Consider the following 12754-nt stretch of genomic DNA (forward strand, 5'->3'; position numbering starts at 1 on the left):
AACCGGTACGATAAGACCTGGTCTTGAGCATCGGTATATTAAAAGAATTTAAATAAATAAATAAAATAAATAACCAAACAAGAGGAAAAGCAGCAATTGATTGTTTGGAAGGAAGGGAGCTTGCAGCTGTTTTTGCTCACTCCTGGTCTGGGGTATGCTCTACTACTTAGTTATTTGGAAAAGTTTGAAATTTATGTTGGAGATTTTTTGGCTTAGCTCTGCCAGGTACCAGATCACCATATACCTCTGAAGGGTCAGTTTAGCATGCTTTTGGGAACTGTTGAAACACATGCTGCAGGGAACACAAAGGAGTCAGATACCTAGCAGGCCCAACTGCCCAGTTTTGCAGCCTGTTGTAATGTCCAGTTACAAGGGTAGCCAGACACTGTAAAACCCGGTCAGGCAAGGCCAGAGGTCAATCAGTGGTGGCAGCCTAGCAGCACGCCAATCACCTCCCTGTTTTCGGGGCTCGGTTTGACTCTCCTCCTCTGGCTCTCTCCCATTGCGCTAACCTCCTGGAAGTCGTAGAGAAAGAGGAGAGTCGAATCGAGCCCTAAAGACAGACAGAATCTGCCTAGGAAAAAAAAATCAACGCTCGATTTGAAAGGAAAAGAGGGAGGAGGATGGCTGTGGCTAACCCTCTCCCCAAGTGTCCAGTCCTGCTCCATAGAAAAGTTGGCAGCCCGACAGATATGCCATGGGTTGGTTTTGAAAAAAAAAAAATCCCCGGGGCTATTTTCCTGCAATCGGCCCCCCTTGTAAAGACCAGTGAAACACGCATTAAAATTGTAAACGCCCCGGCTAAGGCTAGGCACTCGTTAACAAGACCGAATGTCCTGATGTGGGGGAAAAGCAGCGCGAGGAAGCACAGAAAACAAATCGCTCTTACCTCCTTCAGACTTTCTGTATTAATTCGTTGTTTGTTTGGGGGTTGGTTTGTTTTGGGGGGGGGGGGGTTAACTTTTATCCGTGGACCGTTACAACAGAGGCCGCGGCTACTGAAGTTTCTTGAAAAGAAAAATAAAATGACCAACAAAAAGCCCACAAAAAAATTTTTGTATTTGGCGCGTCACCACCCAGCTGGCTAATGGGAACGCTCGCTAGAATGACGTCAGGACGTCGCTTGTGCCATTTTACTTTAACTCCTTGCTGGCCAAGCGGTGCGGCTGAGGCTCCTTTACAAGGGAGCGAAACAAAAGCCTACGTACAGCGGCGAGGAGGTACTGATCTAAAGGACTGGGTCTCTACAAGGAACGGGAACACTGTTGGTTGTTCGTTTCGGAGGAGGGGAAGAAGATAAGAACTGGAAGCAGAGGGGTGGGATCAAAAGGGGTTCGAAGGGGAGGGGGGTTAGGGAATCAATGTAAGGGATTCTGGGAAGCGGGCTGTTGCCAGATTAGGCTATTTCCTGCCCAATTGGGCTACTTTCTTCTTCCTCCGTTGTATAGAAAACTTTTTTTTTAGCTGGTTGGTCGGTCAGGTAAGCGGACAAGTGCTAGCTATTTCTTTATTGCTGGCCCTTTTTTTGTGGCAGCAGCCCCTCAGTCGCAGAGTGATGACGTATCGGTGCATTAGCCAATCGGAGGCTGTACTTAGAACAGAGCGTTTTGTTTGTTTTTTCCAATTCGCGGATTGCTTATTATTGGGCATTTTTGGGGGTTTTGTGGCTGGGACTCGAGCCCAGCTGTTCCTGTGATTGGCTGCTGCGCCGATGAGGCCTGACTACCGACAGATGAGCATGTGGGCGGGCTCTGCCGGGTTTTGCTTGCCTCCTTGACCGGCCAGGACTCCAGCTTCCTTCCTACTCCCCCCTCGGTGGAGCTCCGAGGGACTGCTTTTGCACTCCTTAGTCTACCCGGAGACATCACTTTCTCCCTCCCTGTCCTTGCTTCCAGGTGCAGAGTAGAAAAGTTTTCTTTCCTGAACTTCTCTCTTGTACGGCAGCCCAGCTTCCCCTTCCCAACCCTCTCTGCTTCTGCTGTAGCTCTCTCCGGGTGCCTTTTTTCCTGCCTACTAGTTTCCTGCCTTCCTAGACCCAAAGAAAGGTAAGAGTCTCAATATACATTTTTTTTCCTTGCCTTCTGAGGGGCTGCAGGCGGGGCTCAGCCCGAAGAGAGGGACTGCACAGGTCGGGAGTTCCTTGGTTTGCCTCACCTTTTTCTTTTTTTGCCTTGGTTTGAGTTCCCTCCCCCAGTGGGTTTCCAGCGTTTCTTTCCTGCGTCCTTCTTTCCCCTAATTGTTCACGGACTCCTGTGTGTACGGGAGTGGCCCTCCCCTCCCCTGATTAGGCTGCAGTAAGCTGTTTTCTTTTTGTTTCTTTCAGCTTCCCCCTCCCCAGGACAGCTTGCACAGGTTAAGCAAGCACGGCTGAGGGAAGCAGGTTCAGCTTGTGTGCTTTTTAACACAGGTCTCACAGTCCTGCTTCTCTAACCCCCCCCCCCCCCCCCCCCCAAAACAGGCTGCCTTCTAAGCCTTAGTTTTTCTCCTCCCCTGTTGGCTTTCCCTATCACACACCCTCTCCAGTGCTCCTTTTTTTTTTCTCTTGACACTTTTTTCCTCTCTTCCTTGGTATCTCCCCACCAGCAGGCAATATGCCAAGGAGAGGTCCGAAGAGCAAAGCGGAGGAAAGCGATTTTTCGACCTTCCCTCCCATTCTTGAGGTACTTAGAACCTCAGGGCACATCCCACCAGCAGTGCCTAACATAGCAGGGGCAGGGACTCCTACTCCATACTTGATCCCCTTGCTCCCCATACCTCCTGCACCGGGAACCCTTTTTTTGCAAGGGTATGGGGGAAGGGGCAACCACACCTGCCTCTCTCACATTACCGGCCTTGTCCAAAGGCCTGAACACACCTGACCTTTTTTCGGCTGTACCATCCACCATGGCAGACCAAGGTGCCGGCCTCTAGGCTTATTTCTACCTTCTCCATACCAGGTCCCATCATTCACACCATGCCAAATGCTGCACCACTTACTCTAGTGCCGCACAGAGACTTAAGTAGTATTATCCCTCAGTGCTTATTTTCTACGCTAGGGAGTGAAGCACGAGGAGGGATTTCGGGGGGGGGGGGGGGGTTTATCAGGTGCCCCGGCACAGGTGGTTACTCCCTCTGCCGAGACTGATGAGGAGGGCACAGTGGATGACAACCGGGTGGGGGGTACCCTAGCCCGCTGGTAACTGCTGTCCCTGCTTCCACGCCAGTGACAGATGCCGTCGCTACCCTACCCGTTTCGACGGAAAGTGAAACCATCACAGCGGCCGGAGTCCCTGTCATAGAGGGGGGACCCCAAAAACCAGGGGGTAAGAGGAAACAGAAAACTAGGACGTACATATTGAGTCCCGCCCTGCCGCCACTGTGGCACAAGCTGACTGCCCTGACTCCCCCCTGCGGAGTTTCTTGTCAGGACCTAGAGAAATTTGCTGGATTTCTTCTGGGCCGGCAAGAGGCACTGGGTCTCTGCGGGTATCCTGTCTCTTCTGTTGGAGGAGGGCGGATAGAGCCTTGTGTGTCAGAAGAGCCAGACACACACCTTCCACTTACAGGCCCTACAGAGATTCCTGTATGCAGACCCACCGTCCCAATGGCTCCCTCTGGCAGCTTTTTTCTTTCGCCAGGTGGGCAGGTTGCAGTACGACTGGCAGCTGTTTGTGATCAATGCGAGAGGGTACGAACACGGCCTCTCGTCGCTGCCGTCTTTTTATCGAGAAATTAAGTCCTGGAGCATGGTTTCCATGACGAGGAGGCCGGCGGTCCCCACGGAGGACTTCCTTGAAGAACCCCGTTTGGAGTCCTCTGTGGTATGCCATCGGCTAGCCTCGGCCGGAACCACTGAGAGAGGTCACCCCCAGTCAGGGGGTTTTGTCCCTGCCTCACCCCCTTCATTGCATCTCTGAAAAACTTATTTTTACACTTTTGGTTGTCCTTCTCCCCCCACCTCCTTGTTTATGGCCATGCCGCATAAAGGCACCCGGTAGCGCGAAGGCGAGCCCACCTCATCAATTATCTCCTGGCAGAGGCGGCGCATACCATCCGGTGCACCATGGAGGAGAAACGGGCCAGCGAAGTACCAGCCCCTTGCGAGCTGTTCTTGTGCTTCTTGGTGCGGTCCCGTTTACGGGCAGAGCACACAGTCGCCATGCAGAGGAACAACATCCCACTATTTACAGCTGACTGGGCGGTCGACTGCATCCTCTGCCTGCCTACACCCTTCACCTCTGTGTATAGGTGCCTGTTTTTCTCATGATTCCCACACCTCTTCTATTCCCCCACTCGGTGACTCGGATCTGTGATGATGTGCTAAAGGACACTGGCTGAGCCAGTGATGCCTTTCTGCCTTCGGGCAGTGTGACCCGCTGAGTAGACTGACTACACTGACTCTTTGTCTCCTCTTCTTCTTTCTGGCCCTTCTCTAGGCTGGGAGGGAGTACACGCGGATCTGTAGATCGCTGCATCCTTTGATCGAGGCATTTTGTTTATCGAAAGGTCGACCTCTGACGTTTGGTCCGTACTTCATCCACAGGATGTGGGCAGTACAGTTTAGGATACTTTTTTTTTTTTTTTTTGTCCAGAGCAGGGCGCATTCCAATAAAAGGCATGTGGGCAGATAGGCACTGACGACAAGCAACAGTGTCTGGTAAGCCAGGAAGATTTTATGCAGCACAGCAGGCTTGACTGCTGAAGGGAAAGAAGCACTTAACTTGCAACATTAAACAAGAAGAGGTACCGGGGGGCGGGGGTGGCAGGCAGAGATGTGCTTGGATGGGAGGGGGAATGAGTGCGAGGGTGCATCCCCCCCCCCCCCATATAATCAGAGCTGAGAAGAAGTTACCAGTGCATGATGCCATTTTTGTCTGTCCTGATTAGGGCTGCTCTCATTTCAAATAATTAAAAGAAAACTTTGTAATTGTTACAGAGAGGTTAACTCTGTGTTACCCACCCCATGAGGATGCAGTCTGCATCTTCAGATGCAGAAGAGGCAATAGAGGAAGCTGAGGCCAGCAAGGTGACTGCTGGCTTGGAGTCTCTTGCTGTGGAAGAAGAAGAAGAGGAGGAGGAGGAGCGTGAGCCAGAAGACTGGTGTGTGGCCTGCAGCGATGAGGAGCTGGAGTCCCCTGATACGTGGATGCCTGCCCCGGAGGAGATCAGACGGCTTTATGAGCTCCTGGCCAGCCAGGGCACCCTGCCACTGCAGGTGGAGATCCTGCCACGTCGCCCACCCACGCCGGAGGCTGACCCTGAGGACTACAGATCGGACGAGGAACCTGAGGCTGAGGAGGAAGCAGAAATACAGTGAGTCTTCAGCCTAACGTTCTTCACTCTGAGCACAGGGTGGCTTTGAAAAAAAGACAACACCACAGTGTTCTTAATTGCTAGGAGCCAGGTGTCTCCTTAGATTTTAGATTTAATTATTTCCCTTTCTGAACTTGAGCTCAAAGCTAAGTACCTGAATATAATGTATCCGAGAGCTTACAATGTAAAGGGCTCATTCACTAAGCTGCATTAGGCGGTTCACCTCACGATAAACACTGTTTTACCTTGCGGAGATAACAGCGCAGTATTTCAAATACCTCATGTTCTGGCCCCGGCAGCGCACACATAAAAATGAGTTGATATGCATGCTATTCAGTTCAGAAGTACCCTAAACTATGCAAATCAAATAACACGGCTTGTCCCAGTGCTCTCAGGGCTCCTAGGTCCCAAGTCGCCCCCTTCTGCAGATAACTTTTTTTTCCCGTCGATAGCAGGGCTGAATTAGCCATGCTGTATGGGAACTGTCAATCAGGGCCCGGGAGGCGGAGCTTCACAGCAGAGTGAAGATCTTCTGATCCTCTGCGGCTGCGCGTGGGTTCCCGCGCAGGAGTCAACAGTTCTCCTAAGGCTGTTTTTTTCCACGCGCGGGAGCGCACGCGGATCCTTCTCCTCAGAAGAAAACGTCAAAAATGTCTAAAGCAGTCTGGTTTCAAACCGTGCCCTTGCGGTAAGATCATGTCTGTCACCGACGGGCATGATCGCTGCTACCGCTGTCTTGGGCGCGAACACCCTCATTCTGACTGCGAACATTGTGAAAGGATGTCACCCAGAGCTCGTCGGCACAGAAGTTACCGCTGGCTGGAGCTGCCATTAGAAGACAAGGCATCCACCACACACTCTTCCCCAGGACCCAAATCAAAATCTTCGACCTCTACGAAGAGAGCGGCTTCCTGGGACCCTCAGTCTCCGAAGGTACGTGAGGCTGAAAGGAAACCCAGAGACAATGGAGACCAGGGATCTGGTCTTCAGGCCCAAAGAATTGATGACGGGAAACAGAGGCCTTTCAAGCTGTCTGAGCCCTGTTCCCAAAGGCCTCTACAGGACAATCCGGTAAGGGCCTTGATACTTTCAAAGGCCACGGAGCCGAAGCCGCGATCGGAACGAACTACAGCTACGGAGCCGGCGCATAAAGGGCCAAAGACGGCACCGCGGGGCTCGGAGCCAGAGCTGATGTCATCGGAGCCGGCGCCGAGGAAGTCGCGGCCGGGGCTGGAGACCCAGTCGGCGCCGAAAAAGTCACACTCTATGCCGAGTACGTCGCAATCGGCGCCGAAAACAATGGAAGCGGAGAGGGAAAAATCAGTCTACTTCCGGACCCGAACCATCGGAGCAGTCAGCACGGCATCCGGCGCCGGGGAATACATCTACCTCGAAGCAAGGGTCCTTGGACCCTAAGCGGCGCAGCATAAAGGTAAAGCCTAGCGGGGCAGTGCAGACTAAAACTGCATCGACAACGCCGCTTCCGGAGCCAGTCAGACCGGAACAAAAGGAACAGTCCAGTCAAGACCACCAGGCCCCGACAACAGCGGACCCTCTCCAGAGGTCGGAATATGCCCAGTCAATATCAATTGGAGATACACGGGGGCATAAGCCACGAGCCAGATCTCCACGAACGGAGAAGCACTCAGGCAGGACGCCACGTTCGGGCAAGGATTCCAGGGGCAGCAGAGCTTCCTCTACAAGAAAGAGACATCGCCACCACTCTAACTCATCGCCCTCCACTGGTCGAGACCATGGGCAATCTAAGAGGCATCATGGGTCACATCACAGAATGGGAAAATATTCTTCCTCATCATCCTCCCATTACAGGAGTAGTTCTAATCGCTCTTTCTCGTCCTCACACAGAGTTATTCCTATTTCCTCGTCTCAGTCTCCCAGCAGTACACGCACGGTGCAGTCCAGAGGTCACCATGAAGCGAACTGGAGTGATCAATCGAATCGGGAAAAGGATGCTAATCCTCTCCCTTCGGAGTTAACACAATTGGCACAACGGCCCCCAATGCCACCGCATACTTCAAAGGCTTTTTGGGACCTCACTCAATCCTTAGCAGGATTCTTTGAATCCCTGCAATCATCGTACACTCTATCACCAGAGTCTACTACCCCAGCAGAGACTGCACACACTCCACCACAAACTGAACGGGATAGTCCATCCACTTTATCCCGCTCTCCACCAATCTATCCAGTTTCCCCTTCTCCTCACAGAGATTCCATATCGGCACATTCCTCGCCTACTTCATCTACAGGTTATCCATCTGATCCGGCGGAACCATATTTCTCCCCCCCCCCTCCCCCCCCCGGAAGATCTCACGTATCCTAAGTTTGTTGACAAAATGGGTAATATCTTAAAACTGGATATACAAAAATTACCGGAGCCGAGGGCAGAGACATTTGGGTTACTCAATATTTTCGATGCCCTGGGGGAGCCGTCGGCTCTTCCACCACACGCAGTGTTGCATGGAGTACTACAAAAGTCATGGGATACCCCCTATGCTTTCCCGGCGGTATCTCGGAAGACTGACTTGAAATTTAAACTACAAAGACCTTCTACATACGCCATCCCTCAGTTACCACATGAATCCATAGTGGTAGAGTCGGCACTTCAAAGGTCTCGAAAAACAAAATCGCATGCATCCGCCCCTCCAGGGAAGGACAATAAATGCCTGGACGACTTTGCGAAACGGGTCTATCAGAATGCAATGCTTACGGCTCTGATCCATCACCATCATTTCTACATGGTACAGTACATGTACGAATGTCTACAGGCCACCAAGGGCATGTTCACGGCATTGGGGGAAGGCATTCCGTCCCCGATATCAGACATGGAAGAGTGCACTCGTCATATGCTGAGAGCAGTTTATGAAGGATTCGAGAATTCATCAAGAGCTTCAGCTATGGCGATGGCTCAAGGCTAGTGCCATTAGAGAAATCTACATGAAAAACTAGCTAATTTACCATGTTCGGGTGATAACCTCTTTGGAGACTGTCTGCACGATATAGTTAGTAAACTGAAGGATCAGGCTCTAGCGGTTCAATCACTCACAGCTCCAATGTCTGCGAAACGATACTTTCCTTCCTCGCGCAGACAACCATTCTCCAGGAGACCGTATAGGACTTACCAGAACTTCAGAACGCAGTCCTATACACCCTACCATAGACAAACAAACAATAATCCTCCTCAACAACAGAGGAGGGGCAAACCACGTGCACAACGCCAGCCACAACAACAGACGGCAGTCCCAGCTAAAACTGCGCAGTCTTTTTGAGCCCACTGCTACCCTCCTTACCAGAAAATCCCCCGGGCAGGATAACCGCTTGTTATGCCGCATGGCAAACCATCACGACAGATCAGTGGGTTCTCGACATAGTTCAAAATGGATATCAGTTACACTTCCTATCCAAACCCATCACTCCACACTTTCCCCTGCAAAAGGGAAATCCGTTCCAACCCCAACTGGCCCAGGAGTTGACCACCCTTCTTCATCAAAAAGCGATCCACCGGATCCCTCGGGAATTGAAGGGCCAGGGGTTCTACTCCCCATATTTCCTCATTCCAAAGAAGTCCGGGGGCATTCGGCCCATTCTGGACCTCAGAGAGCTCAACAAGTGCCTAGTCCGGGAAAAGTTCAAGATGGTATCCCTAAAGTCCATCCTGCCCTTACTGCAACACAAGGATTGGATGTGTTCTATAGACCTCTAGGATGCGTACACGCACATTCCAATCCACATATCCTATTGGCAGTACCTATGTTTCCAGTACCACAACCAACATTACCAATACAGGGTCCTACCCTTTGGACTTTCGGCAGCACCCAGGGTATTCACCAAGTGCATGGTGATAGTGGTGGCCCATCTTCGCTTACAGGGGCTAACTATATTTCCTTACCTCGACGACTGGCTGCTAGTAGCGTCGGATCCGATCCTTTTGAAATCGCATCTCAACATAGCAATAACCTGTTTACAGCGACTAGGATTAATCATCAATTATCCAAAATCCAACTTACAGCCCTCACAAATTCTACAGTTCATAGGAGTGCGACTAGACACACGTCAGACCAGGGCATTCCTACCAGAAGAAAGGAAACTAGTGATGTGCTCTTTGCTCCTATCCCTACAGAGTGCACAATCTGCCACAGCCCAAACCATACTGCGAGTTCTGGGACACATGGCTGCTGCGAACTTCACAGTTCCAAACACAAGATTACACATGCGACTCCTACAGTGGGGACTAAAACGTCAACGGCGACAACACGCGCAATCGTTACACGAGTACGTTTAACCACCCAGAAGAGACGGGACATCACTTGGTGGCTCAGTTACCAGTCTCTTGAAAGCATGCTTGTTATCTGTTTAGAAAACACCCCTGGTGCAAACAATTTTAAAAGATGTTTGTTTTAATAAATACCTGTACCCCTAGTACTTCCTCGCCTCTTCTCCGCTCTGCTTCTTGTACCTTTTCTGCACTGCTGACAACTCAGCTATATGGACTGGGGAGGGGAGGGGGGCTATATTTTATTTTTAAGCAGCTGATGGGCCTCCATTCTCCTCCTCCTGCTGGTTCCATTGCACAGCAGTTCCCAATGGCTTAACCATCAGAGCAGGTGGAAAGAGGGCAGAATGAGCAAGGGTGGGGAGTTTAAGAATGGTAAGCTAGCGTGACGGAGCTGGGGCTAGGTGGTTCGCATGTGCTGCTCTCTAGGGGCAGTGCAAATGTTTTGTTATGGCAATATGCATGTTATGGAAACATTTTATTCAAGCAGAAAACATACTCGCCAGTAGGATCTGTACTGCAACATCCAATTTTTTATATCCTCAAAGATACCCTAATTATAAATTAGCTGTAACATGAATTCTGTAAATTTATAAACACCTAAAAATTGAAGTCCTACATCTGTATTTAGTTGAGGAAAGCAAGCATTTGCTAGAGAGCCCGGGAGAAGGAGCTGAACCATAGAGTGGCTCCTAATTTATTAAATCCCTACGTCCATATACCTTTTATATCCTGGATGCTCATTAAGAAGAAAATTGTCAGTTAAATATTTTCAGATTCATGTGTGTGTGTGTGTACATCCTGTCTTTTCATTGTGTGTTGCAGACCCCAAGTTCCAACTGAGTTTGATTTTGATGTTGACGACGAGCCGGTAACTCCTAAAAACTCTCTGATTGACCGGAGAAGAACAGGTAAGTGATTGGGAGGAGGCAAGTAATGTAGATTAGTCTGGGAACATACAGACTGCTAGTAGTGAGATCTTCTTTTAATCCCACTGCTGCCCACAACTCCTCTGACCTTACGTGTAACGCTCAGAACTGTGCCCCTGGCAGAACCTACTTCCTTTCCCACTGCTTAAACCAGCACGGACTGTGTAACCTTCACCATTGATTCCCTGGAACCGGGCCCCCTTTTCTCACCATTGGCTATAAAAGAGACCGAATCTTTATTTCTGCTTGCATGCTGGCAAGGAAGTCTCCTGTCACAGCAGTCTTACTCCTAAAATCCGAATTGCAACTTTATGTGAGCTTAAGCCCTTGTTCTCCAGCAGAGCAGCCCCAGCATTATCTTTTGTTTTATGCCAATAAATCTTATCCTTGCACTGGTTTGTTTGGTTTTGTTGCACTCTTGTTGCATTAATCCCAGAGTAACCAAGTCGGACTGGGGCACTTCTATCCACAGGCAGCTCAGCCAAGAGCCAGAAACGAGAGGCCCGGCTGGATAAGGTCCTTTCGGACATGAAGAGGCACAAGAAAATTGAGGAACAGATTCTGAAGACAGGACGGGACCTCTTTGACCTGGAACCTGATCATGTCCCTACCCCGAGGCGCTCTTCTTCCATCTTTCCACGGCAGCGCAAGTACTGAGCCGAACACTGATCCGACCGCTCCTCCAAGACTCCCCACACCAGGAGCTGTGTGTACCTGGAGGACTTTATTAATGATGCAGTTTAGCTTTATTAAATAGTAGCATATGCAGCTGATGCAATTCCTACCAGTTTCTTTCCTTATATTTGTGTCTGAGTTTGTGGCTCCTATTCCTTTTGGGAGGATCCCAATGTGGAAGTTGGGCTCTGAAGCATAAGCAGATTGCCTCAGGTGCTTAAAACAACTGCCTAGCCTGGGGATCAGTGATACACTGGAAAATGTAGATGTAATGTGGTAACGCTGACTCGAGTGCTTCAAAATACCAGTCCACCTGAGGCTTGGCTCCACTCCTGTTTGTCTTGTTCCCAAGTCGTCATCATTTTTTTTGTTCTAATGTATTTTATTGAAGTGATCGTTTTTTGGATTAAAAGGTGGGCACTATTTTCTTGAAATGTTCTTCCTCCGAGCACTGATGTTCAAGTCTTCATGATGTCTTTCAATTAGTGTAATATGTGCCTAGGGTCCGGGTGAAGATCTGCACTTCAGCTGTGGTATTCCTGCTTTCCATGACTCGGTCTTACACACACAGCCTACATCTTTAGGTCTCTTTCCGCTTGCTAACTGAATTATTGTAGAGATTACTTACCTGATAATCTCGGTTTCCTTAGTGTATGCAGATGGACTCAAAACAAGTGGGTATAGCGTGCTCGTGCTAGCAGTTGGAGACGGATCTGACGTCAGCACGGGTACATATACCCCCACAGGAAGTGAAGCAATTCAGTAATCTTCCTTGCAAAGCTGTCATAGCTCTATGAGTACTGACCGATTGATTAATTAAACAGGATTACCCTGACCGGTTGATAGTAGCTGGAGACCGCCAGGATTCTCAACCGGAAGGCGTCGACACCCGCCAGGGTGGATGCCCTATGTAGTAAAACAGGGCTTACCTTGAGCCTGTGAAATCCCATGAATATTTGCAGCCGGGCGGGATGCTGAGTCCATCTGCATACACTAAAGAAAACGAGATTATCAGGTAAGTAATCTCTACATTTCCTAGCGTGTAGCAGATGGACTCAAAACAAGTGGGATGTACAAAAGCTACTCCTGGACTTGGTGGGAGGCTGCCTGCGGTCCATGCAGGATTGCCCTCGCGAATGCGGTGTCCTCCCTGGCCTGGACATCCAGACGGTAGAATCTGGAGAAGGTATGGAGGGAGGACCACGTCGCCGCCTTACAGATCTCAGCAGGCGATAGCATTCGAGTTTCTGCCCAAGAGGCTGCTTGCGCTCTGGTAGAGTGAGCCTTGACCTGTAGAGGCGGTGATTTTCCCGCGTCTACGTAGGCTGCCTTGATAACTTCTTTGACCCAGCGGGCGATAGTTGCCCGTGAGGCCGCTTCCCCTTGCTTCTTCCCGCTGTGTAGAACGAACAGATGGTCCGTCTTTCGTATTGCTTCGGACACTTCCAGGTATCTGGACAGTAGCCTGCCGATGTCGAGATGTCGTAGAATTCGACCTTCTTCTGACTTCTTCAAACCTTCTGTGGTAGGTAAAGAGACAGTTTGGTTGAGGTGGAAGTGCGAGACT

At 50.2% G+C, this 12754-nt stretch overlaps 2 protein-coding genes across 4 annotated transcripts in view; one reads left to right on the forward strand and one right to left on the reverse strand.

The window, feature by feature from the left end:
• Positions 1-998, reverse strand: part of KIF22 (kinesin family member 22) — a 119559-nt gene extending 118561 nt beyond the window's left edge. The window contains exon 1 of the mRNA XM_029606988.1: positions 890-998. The gene's annotated coding sequence lies outside the window, so the exon portion shown is untranslated. The remainder of the gene's footprint in view (positions 1-889) is intronic.
• Positions 999-1110: 112 nt separating this feature from the next.
• Positions 1111-11610, forward strand: PAGR1 (PAXIP1 associated glutamate rich protein 1). Of its 3 annotated transcripts, XM_029606991.1 has the most exons (5): positions 1911-2045; positions 4572-4636; positions 4916-5292; positions 10409-10494; positions 10985-11610. In XM_029606991.1, the coding sequence occupies exons 3-5, from the start codon at positions 4943-4945 to the stop codon at positions 11167-11169; spliced, it is 621 nt and encodes a 206-aa protein (XP_029462851.1). In that variant the 5' UTR covers positions 1911-2045; positions 4572-4636; positions 4916-4942; the 3' UTR covers positions 11170-11610. The 3 variants fall into 3 exon arrangements, with proteins under 3 accessions (XP_029462850.1, XP_029462849.1, XP_029462851.1); XM_029606990.1 differs by lacking the exons at positions 1911-2045; positions 4572-4636 and adding an exon at positions 1111-1220; XM_029606989.1 differs by lacking the exon at positions 4572-4636 and having other exon boundaries at positions 1907-2045.
• Positions 11611-12754: the final 1144 nt, after the last annotated feature.

This window comes from Rhinatrema bivittatum, chromosome 6, assembly GCF_901001135.1.
Source record: "Rhinatrema bivittatum chromosome 6, aRhiBiv1.1, whole genome shotgun sequence".
Classification (NCBI taxonomy): Eukaryota; Metazoa; Chordata; class Amphibia; order Gymnophiona; family Rhinatrematidae; genus Rhinatrema; species Rhinatrema bivittatum.